Source organism: Antennarius striatus, chromosome 5 (genome assembly GCF_040054535.1).
Source record: "Antennarius striatus isolate MH-2024 chromosome 5, ASM4005453v1, whole genome shotgun sequence".
Lineage (NCBI taxonomy): Eukaryota > Metazoa > Chordata > Actinopteri > Lophiiformes > Antennariidae > Antennarius > Antennarius striatus.
The window spans coordinates 21267455-21286986 of NC_090780.1; the positions used below are offsets into that span (position 1 = coordinate 21267455).

At 42.5% G+C, this 19532-nt stretch overlaps 1 protein-coding gene and 1 long non-coding RNA gene across 3 annotated transcripts; one reads left to right on the forward strand and one right to left on the reverse strand.

Moving 5' to 3' along the window:
- Positions 1-1124: 1124 nt before the first annotated feature.
- Positions 1125-16069, reverse strand: zhx3a (zinc fingers and homeoboxes 3a). 2 transcript variants are annotated; one of them, XM_068315029.1, is made up of 3 exons: positions 15686-16069; positions 3595-6475; positions 1125-1327 (listed from the first exon to the last, which is right to left on the reverse strand). In XM_068315029.1, the coding sequence occupies exons 2-3, from the start codon at positions 6279-6281 to the stop codon at positions 1255-1257; spliced, it is 2760 nt and encodes a 919-aa protein (XP_068171130.1). In that variant the 5' UTR covers positions 6282-6475; positions 15686-16069; the 3' UTR covers positions 1125-1254. The 2 variants fall into 2 exon arrangements, with proteins under 2 accessions (XP_068171130.1, XP_068171131.1); XM_068315030.1 differs by lacking the exon at positions 1125-1327 and adding an exon at positions 1892-3085.
- LOC137595151 (uncharacterized) lies at positions 15534-18562 on the forward strand. The gene is made up of 3 exons (XR_011035390.1): positions 15534-15665; positions 15750-15854; positions 18290-18562. It is a non-coding gene; the product is annotated as an uncharacterized lncRNA (long non-coding RNA).
- Positions 18563-19532: the final 970 nt, after the last annotated feature.

Below are 19532 nucleotides of genomic sequence, written 5' to 3' on the forward strand. Positions count from 1 at the left end.
CCTTACCTTTGTCTTTATCCTCGTCGTTTACAAAAATTGACGATGTCTGAACTTTGAACTCTGTGGTCCTATATCTACTGTATACAGCAGAAACAAAATGCATTGTATTTTATTTTATCTGTTCACCTGCTCTGTTTTTTACCCCTCCCATGTATTAATGAATTCTATATTTTGCTAGACAAAAGTTAAATCAAAAATAATTCCTTAAACTACACCCACGCGCCTTTTTGAGGAAATGGTAGTGTATGAGCTCGACTTTTTGAGACGTGTGCACGCGTGCCTGTGTGTGAATGAGGGGCTCGACCGTGAAAGCTGGGTGAATATTTTAAACTGGACTATCATGTATTGTTGAACAAGAAAGAGGATGTCTGGGGCAGTCAAGGGGAAATACTGCAAACATGTCAATATTTACTTAAAGCAAGCAGAATGTGAATATTTTGTTTTACAGCCTCCATCAGGGACTTCTTTTTCAGTGTAAATGTGAACCAGTCATTTTTATCCTATAAGTTGCTAGCATCCTCTGAATCTCTCCACTCAGCCCTGTCTACATTTGATTTTGAAGTAATTTAACAATTGTACTGAGACAAGAGACCCCCGGTATCTGTTACTTGAAAATGATGCTATGATGTATTTAAAGTCAGTAAATGGAGTGTTTTTCTTCCCAGAAGAGTATGTGAGGAATATCAACTTTGCCAAAAATCACCAATCTGTTACAATTTAGGCAGTTTTTAATTTGTAAAGATTAAGGATAATGTAACATTTAATGTGAATTATAGGTTCATTTTATTCCACATATGATAGGAACATTGATGTAAGTAGCTGTAAAGTCAACATCCTATTCCTGTTTTACCTTCTGTCATAGCCTTTGATTATGTTTTCATTGAGTTTTATCTCATTGTAGGTTCAAAAATGAATAAATCCCTACAAGTAAATGCCCTTGTTTACCTGTGGTTTTGTGCAAAATTGAATGCATGAAGGGATACTGAGTGTTTTTGAGACCCCATCTCCTAAACAGAACACTTAACTAGCACAGCTGCTTTTTAGGATTTTAACATTGCAACCATAGAAACAGTCTTACCACAGTTATGACATCTTTTATTTTGCCAAACACATGTTCTTTTGTGAAACCTAATGGCAATTGAAAGCCAACTTCATACAATTCTTCAAAAAAAAAAAAAAATCTTAAAGAATGGATTTTGGTCTTGAACAAACCATAGCATGACATGACTCGGTCTTGTGCCTTCTCCAAAAGACCTAATCTGAACATCTGGCAGTGCTATGCCCACAGCACACATTCTTCACTGAAGAGTCGAGGTCTGGTCGCCATCTGTAAATGAAACGAGAGACTTAAAGCTTCGTGATTCACCTATCAAGACAAAACAGTTCCAACGACTGCCTACCAAGAAAAAGTTTCCTCCATCGTTGGGTTCTGACCACCTGCGTTGCCAGCTGCTTACCAGCAGGTGAGGCTGTATGCATCTCTTCAATCCCAATACAGTAGTGATAAACATGATATGATCAAACTGAATTTTTGTCTTGTATCCAAGGTCCAATTCATATTCACCACGGTGCAATGTGCTGAGCAAATAACGAGGCACCGCTGATTAGTGAGTATTCAGTTTATTCTGTAAAGATTCAGAAGTGTAGAAAGGATGATACAACAGAGCTTTATGATCAGATTATTTCATAAAATTTTTTTTTAAAGTGATCATAACACCGTAAGTCCAGATTCCATTTATCTCAAACCAAAATAAATTTGTAACATTCGACACAAGTGCATACACTGCTGGTAGGAGATCAACCTCCAATTTCACTTTGGATGGTATAGCACCGTTCTTAGCTCTTAGCAGCTTGACAAAGATGCAGCTTAATAGGATTCATGTAGTGACTGTGTGTTTATATAAAGACAAGAAAATTCAGAGGAGAGCAAATATCTCCCCATTTGGCTCTCTAGCTAGCACAATATCTCACTCTGTCAGTGTTTAGGGATCAAATTGATAATTTTGCTTGAAACAACATTTTGTCAGTAACAATAATAGTTACAATTACAGCTTAGATAAACATCTCCAAGTGTACAGAAAGCAGCACAAGATTTTATTCACAGATATAGACGAATAGTGACCATCAATGCACTGGCATGTTTTTTTTAAGAACAGCACAGTAGCTGGAAAGCAAGGTGATGAACAGACAGGTCATAGAAACACATGGACAGAGCTGAGTAAGGCAACGTTAGCGTGACAGGCTTCTCTGTTCAGTTTGCAGGGCAGTGTAGTGTATTGATCTTCACAGAGCTGTCAATACCTTAACTGTGGGGCAGTGTGGTTTTTTTTAGCATTGCTGTCTTCATTAGTGCATTGTATATAGTCTCTTGCGTGTAGCTGAACAGCAAAGTGATCACAAACACTTATACAGATCTAAATAAACCATGTTTGATTGCATCTGGACTTACAGTGACTATAGAAGAGTAAATAGAATTGAAAAAACCAAACAACAAAAAAAGTAAAATTCAAGGCAGTGCTGAAGTACTGGTTGCTAAAAAAGTAAAAAATATCACAAAGCCAACAATAACATTTCCTTGACTCATCTTTAATTTGTCCAGTCAGTAAAAACCCTCTTTTATAGTGCAGTTTCAATCATATATATTTCTCCCTCTGACCCAAAAACAAAATCTCTTAGCCGTATCCTATCTTCCCTCATTCAAGTCAGTTTTCCAGTCAGTGTGCGCCTTTTCACTTTCTTTTCGTTTGATCCCTCGTACTGACCTCATTGTGCACCCTCCCCACACAACCACAAAGAAGCATGAAAGGCTTAAACATCACAGGACTCAAAGGTGAGAAGTTCTTTCTTTTGACGATGGCAGGAAGTGATGGCAGATGGAAGAGGAGGAGGCAGAGGAGGAGGAGAGGTGGGTATTCACAGTTACAGTCAGAGTCCAACTGTCCAGCTACAATCACATCTGCTGTCATTATGAACACTCGTTTTAGACCACGGCCAGGGGAGCAAGTCAACCTTTAATCATGGTGTTCCTCTGGTGAGACTGGACCTGCTTCATCACACCTCCAGCAGCTCCATCCTCAGACGATCCCTGTCAGAAACATGCAGACAGACACACACAAAAAGGCAAAGACAACATGTGCGAATTGTGAGGATGGCATTGGAAAGTTCCTGTTGTGTTGTATTATGGTCGTAAATGAGGTTCTGGGTGGGGGTAAAGAGACCGTGCACGGTTTGAATTACCACATGGAAATCCACCTCACAAAAGACAATTGTCATGATTTATTCACATATATTAGCATGCGCTCTCAATATATAATTCAAAGACCCAGACTCCTACGTATCTAAAAATAGGTTCTTATAATAGAGACCTTTGATTGCTTGAATAAACTACTCAGCAGGAGTACCTGTACACACTTCTCCTGCCTCCTTTAAACTGTACATCACGAAGCAGTAACAACAAACAAGCTGTCGAGATTTCATCACTGATATTGTTTTTGTCTCCTTGACTGATAAATTGCACATGGCGTCTGACTGAAGGGTATCTTACTCTGGGTGCTTTTATCACAAGTTCAAGCTCAAGAAGAATGAGTGAAGTACCTGGCTTGATTGGCATCAGTCTGTTGATCAATGAGAGACTGAGTGGCCACTGGCTGCTGGTGGTCCTCTCTTTGCTCTGACCAGGGATCCTGCAACATTCCTGGCTGCTCTGACTCCTCGGGTCTTCCTCGGTCACTGCTCCCCTTGGCCGCCATCAGACCCAGCAGCGGTGAGTATGAATCCTGCCACACAACTCGCTGCCCTGAGTTCAGCCCTGCGTCTCCTTCAAAATTCATGTCTTGCTCAACAAGTTTCTTTTTGGCCACTGGAGAGTCCTTGGGAGATTCAGCTTTAGTACCTCCGTGGCCCCTTGCTTCCTCTGAATCGGCAGGCGGTCGTTGAAAGCTCTCCAGCCACTTCAGTTGCCCGTTTTTGTGGCTGTACCGGCTGTCACTGAACCAGCGTACCACTTCTGACTTGGGAAGGCCAGTCTGGACACTTAAGTCTTCATACTGTTGACTGCTGGGCCAGCGGGTGTTGGAGAAAATCTGTCGAAGAACGAGTAGCTGCTGGGGGGTCTTATTGCCCCAGGATGGTGGCAAACATGACTGCGATGCAGACATCTCGGCACTTTCAGAGTTATTCTCTTGATGTACACCTTCGGACGTAGTCTCAGATTCGTTCATCTTCAGCCTCTTGAAGCTCATCTTGATAGGGTCAACTTTCAACTCTGCGAAACTTCTGTCCCTGGCAAAAGAGTCCTCATCCCTGATGAGTTGGTGTAAGATTGACAAGCCTTTTAAGGGGAAGTCCTCATTGCCTTTACCCTCATCTAAAGTAGATGGGATGCTTTTTGTAATGACAGTCGTGCTGGTGGTTTCAGTTGGGGATTTGCTGGCATGGTTCAGGACGGGGACACTGTCATTACAAGTAGTATCATTGCTAATACTGCTGTTGTTGGTCTTGTGGATGTAGCTATTGTGTTTGTCTTCTGACTGTGTAACTTGGCCCTGCTCCTGTGGATTGGTGATGCCGCTGCTATGATTGTTACAGGTGACGTTGGCTTTGCTGGTGTCATTGATGATCACTTGACTCTTTGTACTGTTAGAACGTTCCAAGCCAACAGGGAAAGCGTTGCTTTTCACATTCGTTTTCCCACTGGTGTCAGTAACACAGTGCTCATCATTATTGCTAATGTTGGCAGAGCAAGTGGTAATGCTGTTGATTGGGCTGCTGTTATGCACCAGTTTCCTCGTGACAGTCTCACCACCATTACTACTGCTGGAATAGCTGCTGATGCTGCTGTTACTACTGCAACTACTGCTGCTACTGCTTCGACTGTTGCTGGTGCTACCGACACAACCTCTGCTTCCAGTCATGTCCAGGCCGAGGCCATTGCTCTTGTCTGCCTCCACAGTGGATTGATTATTCTTGGTCAGTACCTTTGTTGTTCTGACTGTGGTTGGAAACTCTGGGGGGACAATAGGAGTGGAATATGAGACCCTAGTGACATGAGGGTTGTTTGACATGCTTGCCTGAGTGGCCATGACCCCAACAGGCCTTGTTTTCATACTGCTATAGGGAACTTTGGCCAACTGAAAGTTTGGTCCTTTTAAGCCTGGATGCGCAGTGACAGTGTGGTGGGTTACTACATGATTGACAGGTCGTTGTGTAGCTGGTTGCTTTTGAGGCGCTCCGCCCTGAAACACCGTGTTGAACATCTTTCTCCTGGCCTCTTCAATCTCTTCAGGAGACCAGCTTATGCCCTGTTTCAGCCTTTGGGCAGTAAACCACAGTTTTATCTGCTCTTCAGGGAACTCTGAGACCACAGTTAGGTAGCAGAGCTCAGCTTTGGTCGGGTAGGGGAACTTGCCAAAGGATGTCTTGAGAAAGCTGCTGGTGTCCATGGCTGCATCGTAGGTGGGGATGCTGCTGAGAGGGATCATCACCTTTGGAAGGTCTTTATTGGAATCAGAGGAGGAGGGAGAGTAAAGGGAGGGATTGTGCTGGTGAAAGACTTGGTTGGACACTGTTGTCGCAATCACATGAGTAACAGTGGTCCTCGGCATAGCTGGGGCAGCAGAAAGACTGGGAGCCCCGTTTTGGAGTTCAGGCACATTTTTCAGCATGCTAGGGTTTACATCCTTTCCAGTGTCTATCTTTCGTACCTCTACGGTGTGAGAAACCACAATTTTTTTGTGCTCCCCCTTGCCTTTCATCATTTTTGCAATCGGTGTTTTGGTGAGGGAGATCCCAGATTCTTTGTAGTCTTCTCCACTGTCGGTGAAGAGGCTTTGCTCCACTGTTGTTATTCCATCTCTCTTGTTGACTGTTAAGGAGGCAGTGACCAAGCCCTCCATTATCTTAGGGTGGGTGTTAGCGTTATGCAGAGCCAGAGCCTCAAAGCGGACGACGGACAGCCTGCAGTCCAGGCAGTAGAAGGTGGGTTGGGCCCTGAAGTCTAAGTGGCAGTTGTGCATGTGATCCAAAAAGTAGTTCAGATCTCTGGACTCAAAACGACAGCTTGGACAGCGGTATGAACCAACTTTCTGCATCTCAATGCCAATTTCAGATTTGGAGGAGCTGTGACAGAGATGGCCAGACTCTTCTCCAGAGATGCTGAGTATGCTATCTTCTGGGATAGTTGGTAAGAGCTCTGGTAGTGAGCCAAGTATGATTTCCTCACGCACATGTTTGGATTTGGATGGTATCATGCAGGGTACGGTGGATTTCCTCTTGCTGGCCATTGCAAAGCGTTGCGTAGATGGGTCTGTGAGTGACTGTTTGTCCTGTATGATGAAAACAGAGGGCGGGTGGAGTGTGGAGAGGGTTGGAAATAGTTTAGTGTCATGGACCAGCCACTATATCACAGTGTTGCTTCATGCCCTCTTCCACTTTTGGACTCCGGTTACATGGACAGGTCTAACAGCTTCCGAGGGACCTGTGAGAGAAGAGGATGAAAAAGGGAGACATGATATTCTGTTAATCCCCCATCCTTAACTCAGCAATTACAGATACAGCAATTTCAACATCATCAAAATGACAGATAGAAACTGGTTTTATTTGGATAGCAGGTGTATATTTGATATTTTATGAATTTAGCCATGACATATAGTGGATGCAGAAGGATGTAGAGGAGGCCCACACAGGGTTATGAGTGTAGGTGGAAATACAGCAGCTATTACAACAACAAGGGAGTAGTCTGGGACTTTTCTCTGAACAAAAAAGAAGATTTTGTAAATTTTTTAAAATAATGAACATCACATCTTCAAAGAAAATCTACAAAAGAAAAAAAAAAAGGTTTTAAAAAGATATTGATTGTACGCACGCATGCACACACACACATGCACACACACACACACACACACACACGCACACGCAGCCTGTCAGTGTTGTGGTTATTTACTAGGATTTTCAGACTTCTGTCTCGCTGTGTCTTTTTTATGAATTCAGAAAAGACGAGCATGAAAATCGACAGAGCCAGAAAAGACAGCCTAATCCCGGGGATATTTGTTGTTTGTCTTCACTGTTGCCATATGTTTGTTTTTTCTAATTATTGATGCCATGTCCAAATAATTATTTTTAGCTAAGCATCGTGTTCACAAAGCATGCAGTAACTACTGTAGCCTAGAACGTCTGAGTCCAAGAACGCAGATGCCCTTTATTGAAAAAAGAAAAGAAAAAAAAATCCTGACTGTGAGCAAAAATCAATAAAATTCGCTTGTGCCTTAAAATATATATTTAAGCAAAATAAAGATAGCAACTACATGAGACATACGTCTTTAGGGCCTTTCCATTGCATGTGTGAAATGTAGTGGTTTTTGTCACCTGTATAAAGTAAAGTATGCTCCATTCCATTCAGATATCTGGAAAGACAAAGGGAACTCAATGCACTCCTTTTAGCGGGGCATGAAAAAAAGCATCGTAGGAAGCAGATGCACCACGTTTAGAAAAACAGATGGGAACGAGCCATAATCTCTATGATTGCACATTCTATATGTTTATTACATTTTAGCAGGCATTTTATAGAGAGAAATGGATCCATCAGGGGTCAAGGTTATGATAACTTTATTCTAGGGGATCCGATTAGAAATGTCTTGGTCAGAAATTTCACCGCAATCTGGATCTCTATTGATCTCATCGATCGACAATCGGACGTGGCTTTCAGAGACCAGTGTGACCTGCGATGCGGGTTGATATATCTGATGAGAAATTCTTCCATTTTAAGTGAAGTCAAACTGGACTCAGCTTTAAGCAGCATGGCACTTTTCTGTTGAGGGTGTTTTGTTTTCATGAACTGAAAAGAATTTATTTACTATGCAAATTTAGAGACAATGAGTTCATTACACGTTGTCTTGTGCAGGCGCTGCAGTTTTACCTGTTTGAATTGATGAATAATTTTGTATTTTACCAGAGCAGCCCAAAGGCAGAAGTGTTCATAAACATGTAATTTTACTAAAGATCGCTCAAAGGTGTGTTACTGCAAAACAGGTTTTACTGTATACTGGGCTATAAAAATGGTACCTAAAATGATTCTCTCAGTCTGGCAAGAAACAGGAGCCTCTGTTTGTGCCCAACCGTCAAGACCTCAGCAGGAGAAGAGGGAGGACTTACTGGATCTGGTGCAATTTTAATGGAATACACTGGCACAGTCCCGGGTGGAAAAACAGTAAAATGAAAATCACCAAAATTCAGATACGCCTAAAAGAATCAACAACAAGATGAATTCTGCCCGTCGTAAAATAATTTCAATCTTCCACAGATACACAATATCCATTTGAATGTGTTCGCTTTACCTCTCTGCCATTGTTCTCTACTTATTAGCTCCTTCCGAATATCCATCTTATTTTTCTAAATTTGTATTATGGTCTGGATCCAATCAAGCATAGCAATGGAGAAAAAAAAAACCCCGTCCACATCAGGTTATTTTTATTTTGATGGGTCTGTTTTTTTTCTTTTTACAGGCATGATGTTCAAAACATTTTTATCTTTATCTCATAATATTGTTCAATTGTCAGGAATGTGAATCCATCACCTTAAAATATTTAAATGCTATTCAGAAAATTTCATCAAAATCCATCTGTTTTATAGAAGCAGTCAAAAAAGACAAACAGATGTGAACGATCACATTCCATCCTTCAACTCTCATCGGTTGAGGTAACTATCATTCGCATCTTATGGATTGTGAATCCATTGAGTGAGACGTTCTTCACCAGTCTGACACGACGGAGCTGGGATACATTATCTAACCACACCAGTTGTTCAACATCGCCTGCAGTAACCATAAATATGCAAAAGAACACACACTGCTCAGCATCATTGTCTCCAAAAGGTAAACTACTCTTGTGGTGTTTAGGTATTGTTATTTGAAAGTATTTGAATTATCCCAGAGAGACTGGGAATATGTTTTAATTCCATAACTGAGTCGGATGCTCTGGGTCACGCCGTCCTGTTCCTTTTTGGTTTTCATGCCTTTACAGCAGACAAGTGAAGGTGAAGATGCTTTTTGATGAGAGCGAGTGTTTTACTGCCACACTTGGATGCGAGCCACATGTTTTACATTCATCGTTATAGCGCAGCTTCCCCGCTTAATGCAGCGTCAAGAAAACCGACTGACTCTGTGTTTGCGTGCTGCTATATTCATTCCAGGTCTGCAAGTTTCCTTCAAATTCATTTGAAACTGCCGTCTCATCTCATCTCATCTTCCGTGCGTACGACAAATAATATGGTGCATACATGCAAATGCAATACACAGATGACTGGCTGCACAAAGCCATTAGAAAACCACATCCTCAGGCTTTCGTTTCCTATAACAGTCCAGCCAAAAAGGATAGATGCTGGCGTCTCGGGAGTCTTTTAGTATTTCTTCTCTTTCTTCTACGCATAATGAGGTAAAAACACGTCTTTGTTCTCTCACAAAGCCACACATATCTAACGAAGTTTTGCAGGATAAGACCATGGATACGCCCCAGCTAGTGTTGCATTTGGCAGTTGTTTAAATGCTAGAATGTACATAACAAAAAAAAAAGAGAGAGAGAGAGAAACAGCATCAGAGGGGAGACGCCGCTCTGCACCGTCTGCCCGCTGCATGAACTTTTGACACACATAAACAGACGAGCAAACCAAACACAGCCTTTGTGAATCGCTCTCATCTCCCTTTCTAAGAGTGAAGAAATGTTGATGTGTGACACACCATCGAAGACCAGTCTCATCCTCCATCTATCTACATGTACATCTCTCAGATGTTACCTGTTCCAGCATTGCATAGCAGTCTGGGAATAACATCAGCCACCAAAACCACGTAAAACCAGGTTTCAATTGAAGTCTGGCAGACCTCAAAGTCTTGTACTGCATCTTGTTGAGTACAAAGAACACTATAACACACACTTTCATGTTAGTTTGGGGTTTTTTTTCTCCTGTTACGCCGCCTTTGAACAGACTGAAAACCACTTTCACAGACTTCCATTTTAATGCATCCACGTGGATGTTCTCCGTTGCCGGTTGGATGGTAAATAAAAGATAAATCTGTTCCAGAATTAAAGCCCTCAAATGACTGCCCAGCAGTGCACGCTGATCCCAGATAGGCTGTGAGGGCCCAGCTCTTTTTCATTTACACTGACGGATGTTTCTTTGTGAAAGAAAAAAACAAAAACCTAAAACAAAACAAGACAAACAACAAAAAAAATAAATAAAAAAAATAGGTCACCGGCATCTTATGCAGTAATCCAGATTCGCTGCTTTCAGACGCAGGCATGTGCTGTGTGTGTGTGTGTGTGTGTGTTTTGCCATCAGAAAGGTCATGATATCCTCTGACGGCGCACTCGATTAACCCCTGGTGAGGACACGGCGTTCACAGATCCACTGATGGAGGGATTTAGCTTCATGCTACAGAGAACAGCTGTGATAAAATGAGGTCCTATAGAACTTTGTGAAAACTTAACACCGGCTCGCTGTCAACCGGATTGAAATGAGTCACTTTTGTTGGAGATGAAGAATTCAACACGGTTGACGGTATTTGGCCTCCAGAGAGGATGCCGATGGACGCTGTCCTCTTTTAAAAAAAAAAAACAAAAAAAAAAAACCCTCCACCCTTTTGTTCAAACTTCTAAACAAGTGAAAATTTGAGAAAGGTTACAAAACGAATCAGGTCACCTTTCAAAAGAATGGGCTGCTTTATCCAGCGAGAAAGACGAGCGATCGAGCACAAGACAAGGGCTTCAAGACAGGGAGCCATTGAGGGGCTCCTTGAAAAGCCAGGCCTTGTGTTTCGCTTCTGAGGTAAACGATGGCGAACGTCCCCGGTGCATATGGGGAAGGAAACCCTTCACCAGGGTGGGATATTGTCTCTCATGTGACGCCAGACCCCCATCCGAACCACTTCATTCCCCAAACGTGTTTCGAAACAATCTGGATTTCGGACGGGTTTGAATTCTGGTGGCGTTTGTACAGTATGTTCCGCTTCATTTAACAGCAGCTTTAAGATTTGAATGAGGGCCTCCCTTGTGTGTGTTTACACTGTAATTTCCCTAACAATATTGCATTTGCATCTCATTAACATTTATTTATATGCTCCATACTTTTAGATGTCAAACCATTCAGGGTGCTGCTCCCATCTACAGCAAAACCAATTGAGAGAAAGCAGCTTGCATTCCCTTTCATCGCCTCATAAACTGCTGCAGTAATTACAATATTACAACACGAAAAACATGCCCTGTCTACAGCGAGGCTGCTACCACAGGAAAGGGAGGCGAGGCTGCAAAGTGGTTGCTAAACATTAAAATTTAATTCTAAATCGTCCAATGATTCCGACACTCCCTGATCGGTGGGTCGCTAACAGTCAATATTAAGAAACAGTGATTGGTGTTTTTGTTGTGCAGCCTGTCACATGAATAAAAAATGTGAAGGAAGAAAAGAAGACAAAACTCAGACGTTTGGGAGTGAAGTGAGAGAATGACTGGTGTTGATGACAGACTCTGCATTTTCAATATTCCTCCCTGCTGACACCTCGTCGGCAACACATCTCCAAAAAAAACACGCTCCATCCTCACCTCCACAACATTTAGCACCTGCATCTTACTGTCTCTTTTCTCTTTGAACTGCATAAACTGGGAAGGAGTCTCTTGATGCGGCAAGCGACAAAAAAAATAAATCAAAAAATTCTCTCGTCTGCACCACTTTTTTTCCTTCTAGTCTTGTTTTTGTGCCAGTGATCTACACCTGTTTTTTGTTATTTTTTGTTGTTTTTTTAAAAACCAGCTTAAATAATCTGATGAAAAAAAAATTAAAATAAAATTAAAATTAAAAAAAACTCCAGGGGTTGGAGTGGAGAAGGGGAACTCCTGACAAATACATTTAAATGATCCAAAAAAAAAAAAATCTGGTTAGCGGGAACATTTCCTGCCAAATGTCCATTAAATAGATGAATGTCATGTGAGTGGATCAGCTGGACACCCAAATATAAGCCAGAAACAGAGAGCAATTACTGTCCTGCAAAGAGAAGAGATTTGGGAACAATGGCGCCTCATTTATAAAAGGAAACGTGATCCAGTGCTGGGAGCGTTCAGATGGCTGACACTCAAATTGCAATTCTTCTGTTTCCTGGGTGCTTCCTGCCTTCAGCCCATGTGGACTCAAGTGCGTGTTTTTAAAAAAAATAAATTTTAATTATTATTATTTATTGTTCAGGGTGGACAGTTTTCACTTTGGGGGAATTCTTTTTTCAGCTTTAACGACACTGTACGTTTTCCAGCATGACTACGTGTCGAGATGTGGTGTTACGTGTGCTGAAAAACAAATCAGAGACGCCGGGGTCCTGAGCGGACAGCGGGACGCGCAAAGTGCGCGCCGCCTCCGCGCCGCGTCTCCAGATGAAGACGCGCGGCGCCTCCAGTGCGGCGCTTTTTCTCTTCATGGGTGTGTTTGTGTGATTATCAGTGTCTGAATTAGTGTGTGAGACGCAGAAAGGGTGGGGTGGGGGTGTCAGCCATCGCCTCCTCCTTACTCAGACACTCACACTCTTACACACACACACCCCCTTTACCTCCATGACTGCAGTCTCGTCCACTGGGAAACCGGTCGGCGGTGCCACTCATGTGTTAACATCGCCATGGCAACCCCTCTCTTCTCCTTGCCCACCACGCCACACACACACACACACACACACCCACAGTGGAGTCACTTGCCCACACCCACTAACCTCATGACACACACACACACACACAGACACACACACACACACACATAGAGAAAAAAAATCCCCTGGACTGCATCCGGTGCAAGACAAACTTAATCCACATGCCCCCGCCAGCCATCTTTGAAAAGTCTATTCATGGTTGGAGACGCTTTCACATAACTTGGGGTGAGGTCCACAACAACAGCTTTGATTTTCTTTCCCAATCGGCTCGTACGAAAGAAACACACGTCTCATCCGTACACGTCGAAAATGACCTCCTGCCAGGGATGCTGTCACGGAAAAACCAGGGTGCATATCTGCTGCAATCCGCCTGTCTCAGCATCTTTATTGCATGGTCCTGTTTCGTGTTAGGGTCGAGCGCTGCATTGTGCTCCAAACCCTTCTATCTGTGGCCCAGATGAATGACAGACACATAAACCGTAGTGTGCAGAGAAAATAAAATCTGAGTCATGCATCATTTTACATCACTTTTTGATGAATAACTTCTTCAGTTCTGTAGCCAAGACTACAGCACTCATTTGGCAACTTAAGAAAAGAAAGAAAGAAAGATGGCGGTGTAACACACATTATAATGTCCATTCTAAAATGGCTGACATCACAGGCTCCTTTAACTCAAAGCATGGCGAATGCCGACTCCTGCGGACCAAACCTTTCTTTACTCGGGACAGAGAAAGTGATGAGGGGTCTTTCTCCCCGCTGGCCACGGGTTTTGGTTTTTAAAAAAAAAAAAAAAAAAAAAACCTCCTCCCATCAGTCTACAAGTGTTTCCTTTGGTCGAAACTGTGCAAACATTCAATTTCTGAAGGACTTTTGAGCGGTCTGGGCTTCCGTACCGCATTAGTCCCATAATAAAAGCGACACAAAGAAGAATAGAAGACCCAAATTAAAGTTCCCCTATATAGAATGCTGTTCTCTCTGGTGGGACAAACAGGACTCTGCAGTGTGGTTTGGAGATTTTTTTTTTTTTTAGAGGATCATGAGGTATAGCATGCTCCTGTGCTGAATGACTGTTTGTATGAAAACAGTTGGAAAATAGATGTGGTTGGCACCGGATGGTTGATTTTCCTCTCATGGAATGTTATACACCCCACATCAGCTAAATCTGAAATCATGACCATATGACCTTTCTGCCTGTATTTGCCAACAGGATTCAGTTTGAGCCGTGGGAGGCGTGCAGGAACCACAACATCTGCAGCGTTGCTAGAAAACGATGCACCCAATCCTAAAAAGCACGGTTTTCCAGGTATGAGGCAGGTGGACAGACGATGCTCTGCAGAGGGGAGTGGGTAGTGGTATCGGCCCACCACATTGTGTCTGTGTGTGTACGGACAGATTGCTTTGGCCATAACGAAAACTGTGAGCTGTGCCTAATTGCAGGGAGTGAGGGATGAAAAGCAATATGCCTGGCCTCATTAGAGCATTTCCGAGAAGGGAGATTGGAAGAGCGTTCCCAGAGATCCACAAAGGGGGAACTGACATTCCCCTGGTGTAAGAGTTGAGCTGGAGCAAGAACCTCCACGTACGCTCAACGCGCCGGGGCCAAGCCGAACCCAATCTGCTTCATCCGTACAGTAAAGAGCTCGGTTACCTTTTGTTGAGCCCGTCTTAACACAAGCCTGAAGATTAACTATTGGAATGCAGAAACGGCCACTGGACTCCTGAAGAGTCAAAAGCACCTGCTCCCTGAGGGGGAAACCTCTAGGAAGTCCTGAGTTACATTATACACAACAAGATGGCATAGTTGAATAATTAAAACACATTCCAAATGAGAAAAAAAAAATTCCAATGAGGCTGTCCAGGTGGCCGGTTTTTTTTTTTTGTGTGTGTGTTTTTTTGATACTACAAGGGTTGCCTCTTGCGTTACGGACCCACGCATGATCCGAAGAGGCGACATTAGTCAGCACAGAGTTCCCTCTGCTGAAGGCAGAGGGAGACACATGGCGTTCAGAGCTGGGTCATTATTTATGTACAGACACAGCGTGTCATCCTACATGGAGGGTTTTTGGCTTCTTCTTTTCTTTTTTTTCTTTTTCTTTTTTTTAACATGAAGCGTGGCTGATAATTTATAATTTGTAAAAAAAAAAATTTTTCTCCGAGATGAGCTGCGCTCCTCGCTGTACTGTATGTTCCAATGCGCGTGTGCGTAAATGCGCGTGTATGCGTGTGTGTGTGTGCGTGCTTTACATGCGTGTGTGTGTGTGTGTGTGTGTGTGTGTGTGTGTGTGCGTGAGTAAGGCAGCTGCACATGTTGGCAGGAGGGAGAGGAGGAAATGAAAGAAAAAGAGTCCTGTGCATAAACATACAGGCCTACCTCTCTGCTTCGGGCAGCAGGAAAGAAATGCGTGGAGTGGAGCGCAAGCGATCGATAGATGAACATTGATACTTTGGCGTGCGTTCTGAACATCTGTCAGCTCCGAGGCGTTCTTATATCACTGGAGAAGTCTCCTACATGACCCGGTTCGCCCATATAGTAGGAACTCAACACTCTTAGCGCATTCGGGAAATGCAGCCTTGTTGTGCAATAAAAACAGGCAGATACGCCACATTGTATAGCGCGGGGAGCGCACGTTCATCCAGACGGACGATCCGTGGTTGTAACTGTACAAAGTGAAGAATTAACTCGTTTCACTCCATTCACAGGGCTGTGGGGCAACACACCGCCTCGGAGCCGACTTGCCAAACGCGATCAGACACTCTATAGTACCCTTATGAATATTCCCAAAAATCCTCCAACCCCTCCTCCACCTACTGTCGCCATTTTATACATTGGCGACTTCATATAAACTGCCTTGACTACAGCACCAGATGAAAATTCAATATTCAAAGCGAGCAATAATAGCAGTAAACAACTTTGGTGATCGCAAACCCAGAGTCAAATAATGAAAAGGTATTCGCGTTTTGTTTTTGTTTTTTTTTGGGGGGGGGAGAGAGAGAGAGTGTGAGTAGATGCGTCCTTACCTCAACAGTCGGTTGGAAAAAATGGAATCCGACATTAATACATAAATGAATAATATTCTATCAGCTCCGATCGTTGCGTTTGGAGAAGAAGAGGAGGCGAGCGAGGGGTGGGAGTTCTCCTCAAGTGAACCCGGTGAACTGGCGTGAACCCGACAGTGACCACAGCAAGGTACATTACATTACATTAGCCTTCCAGCCTCTGCCACACTGTATGGAGACGGCAAAAACAACTATGGTCGCGGTGCAGGACGAGGCAGCTCCAAAATATATAGCGTGTATTTCCTATGAACACGTGATTGGGAGCGTCATCCAAAATCCAAAAGCCTTTCATCTAAAATTTTTGGAGACGGGCGGGGATGAGATGGAGATGCATGTGTGTGTGTGTGTGTGTGTGTGTGTGTGTGTGTGTGTGTGTGTGTGTGTGTGTGTATGTGTGTAGAATTGAAGGAGAGGGTGTGTATGCTCAGCCCTGTGCACATTTGGGTATGTCGTTTAAGGGCTAAGGCTGCGCTCCTAACGCATCGGGTTATACATAGCTACAATGGCGACGCGGCGCAGCATGCACAGATGGATTGTGTACGTTTAAGTTCACAAATGTGCTGTTTCACTCATTTTCATCACCCAAAAAGGTCCTTCTTAATCAGGTCATATGTTTTGTTTTGTTTTTTTGCAACAGATGACACCGTCTTGGGAGGAAAAATCCTCTTATTATCTACTATGAATATTAATCGCTGAGGGAATTGTCATTTAAAGCACATGCCCAACAGCCAACCGGCTTAAAATAGACTTCTACGCACACGCGTAACACCGGCGGACCAATTTACGCAGACGAATGAAACCGAGTTGTCCGTCTTCATTTTAAAGACCAGTGCACGAAGACTTCTTCCCGTGGATTAAATTACCGATGTTGTTCTCGTGGGTATTGTAGAATGAAGGATGTGACCATCTTTCATGACATTATGTGCGTAAAAGCGCACAGAGAAAAAGCCCAGAAGCCCAAAACCGGACTAAAAAGTTAACAGTTCGGATCTAATAAATATTTCTAAACGCGTTGCATTATTATATTTTGTAATTTTATTATCCAGGATAAGCGGCTTCTGGAAAATGAATGGAAAGATCAATGTATTATCAACAAGTTGAGAAATAGAGTAGGCCTATGAGAGCAGCCAACAGTGGATAAGATAAGCTGACTCTAACACCACTATTATGGACACATACAGTACATGGTAGACATGTCATAGTTACATAACGTCTTATAACGTTTTGGATATATGCGCTCGTCTGTATGTACTGTACGTAAATGTTAAAGTGATTATGGCTGAAAATAAATCTCCAATAAATCTTATGAAACATGTTCATGATAAAAGCATTAACATATATTAACATATAGAGCTATTAGAGGCTCCTAGTATTTAGAACACTCTCCCCTCCCACTTTGTCCTGACTGGGTTCAGACGTTGCCTGGAGCTTCGGCTGCATGAAGTCAGGAAAGACAAAGATCGTCTATGAGGAGAATGGATCACTTAACAGAAAAAGAAAAAAAATCCAGTCTGTGGTTCTGGTCTCTGGGGGTGAAAAGTGTCTGTGTAAAATCATGATTGATTATATTAATCAGTCTAAGGTGTAACAATTCATTTCCTTATTCTTTTCTTAAGTACATTGCTGCATATGTTGTGTTTGATAATACTCTGAAAATTAAAGTATGGGAAATGTACCACAATAAAAACAACAAAATCCATGAACTAGTTCATTTTTAATTTAAATTGTTAATGTTACAGGTCAGTGGGTTTGAATCTTGTTGGAAAGTCAGAGTGTTAGTTTTAGTGTAACTGACTCCATCGTGTTCCTCTGGCATTAGCCCAACATTACAAGCCTGACTTTGTGCCCTGTGGGCCTGCACTCAAGACATTATCCATGTTGAACACAGATCAGACACTCCCAAGAGGTCTCTCGATTATCTTCGGAACCAAATCCAATTGATCTGGGGCACTTTTTTTTTTAGATTGTTTGTAAGTAGGACTGCACACTCAATGTAAGCTTTTGTGCATAAAGCACACAACATGCACATGGCTTAATGCAATCATGCAGTAACCTGAAAGAATGAGGAAAAGGGTCATACCACACGAGAGGGTGGTGATACGGACGGTGTTTCACAGGATTAATTAATTTTTTACATCAGGACAGAATGTCCTGTAAAACACGGTGGCTTAAAACAACTAAAACAAGGTGGGTTGTGTTTAAACCTTGAAGCATGCGGTGTAGTTTGTATTCAGCTTTAGTTACTATGCTGTTTCAGGGATGTAGGACGGCAGAGACAAGGGGAACTGGTAGGAGGAGACACTACATACCAAGATGGGAGAATGAATAGTCATGGATGTGAGGAGAGTCCCGTAGAGAATGCCTGTGTACAGCATTTAAGATTTTGTACTGCGCCCCTGTACAGCATCCACCAGAGGTGGATACTGTTGCTATGGTTACACACAGTTTGTGCACCTTGCCCACTGTTTTAATGAATCCTGATCTCTGTTTTCAACACATACTTTTGTCCTGTCACTTCAGCATAACTAAATATCCCTTTGACCGTCTGTTTTCTGTTTCTGTCAGACACTGTGCTTACCTGACCTGAGGTGCATCCATACCTGAAAAAATCTGGAAAAAAGTTGACTCCCATATGACTCCTTTCCGAAATGTGTTTGGATTCAAGCCTCTTACAGAAGATGCGGATGCTCCCATGATACCTGCATCCTGTTCTGTATCGCCACCAGGGGAACGTCAAACGCTGCATCATCGCAACCAGGGCCACAGCGGCCACTGTGATGTTACCATGATGATGTTTATTTGGATCTGCTTCATGACAAATGAAGTAATACAACCCAATTTCCTGACCCTGGTAATCTACTGTTAACATTTGCTATCATGTGTTTATAATCAGTAGTTTATCTGTAAACACATGAGTTATTGGTTGGACGTGGATCTATTTTGAACAAACATGATATCCATTTGAATAGTTCTGCATACCTCATATTGGTAGCAGTGTCACGTCTCTACACTGCTCCGTTACTGCACTGAGATGGAATACTTATCACCCCTCAACTACCCCTCCCACCATCTTGGTGGTGGGACATCATGACTCTCCCATGCTTCAGTATTTTAATTGTTATTAGGCTACTATTAATTTTATGCTATTAGCACAATTTTATACAAAACAAAGCCCACAATGTTGAAAAAATGTAAAAAACAAACAAACAAAAGTAACCCAGGATCCTCATCCTTATCTCTATCCTATAAATGTGACATCCTATTTGCAATATATAGCATATCTAAAAAATTTTTTAAAAAAGATCCCATTTTGCTTAGTTATTAATGTTTTTGTTTCTGTGGTATCTATTTTGTGCAAATTTCTGTCTTTTATTTTTATCACGACCTTTTTTGTAAATGCGCCAAAGGGGCAGCGCTCTAATTTTGTTTTATTTAATAATTAGTATTTGATACAATGACAGTAACAGCTATTCTAGTCTATTCTATTCACCACCAAATTCTTCCTCATTTCAAAATCAACTTTTACCAAAAATAATTGAACAAAGCAACCATAGACAATGTTGTAGTTTCTTTAAACTCTTGTGGCAGAGGCAGAAAACTTGCACCATGTGTCATGCCTTTAAACGCCGTGGGGTGCTGGCTCAGTTGGTGACATGTCTCACAACAGAAAACAGAAAATGCTGCTCCTCATGACTTCAAAGCAGCGGAAGTATATTTTGCCCCTGAGAGAAGAAAAAAAAACCTGCCCTGCCCTTCTGAATTAACAAGATTATTATCTCAAAATTCTAAGTAAAGCTTTTCTTGTAGA

Bases quoted from the DNA above. Each gene is read 5' to 3' on its own strand.
- zhx3a (XM_068315029.1), bottom strand. From the start codon at position 6,281: ATGGCCAGCAAGAGGAAATCCACCGTACCCTGCATGATACCATCCAAA. The intron at 1,328-3,594 runs GTACTTCACTCA...TTTCATTTACAG, and splicing joins ACTGATGCCAATCAAGCCAG to ATGGCGACCAGACCTCGACT.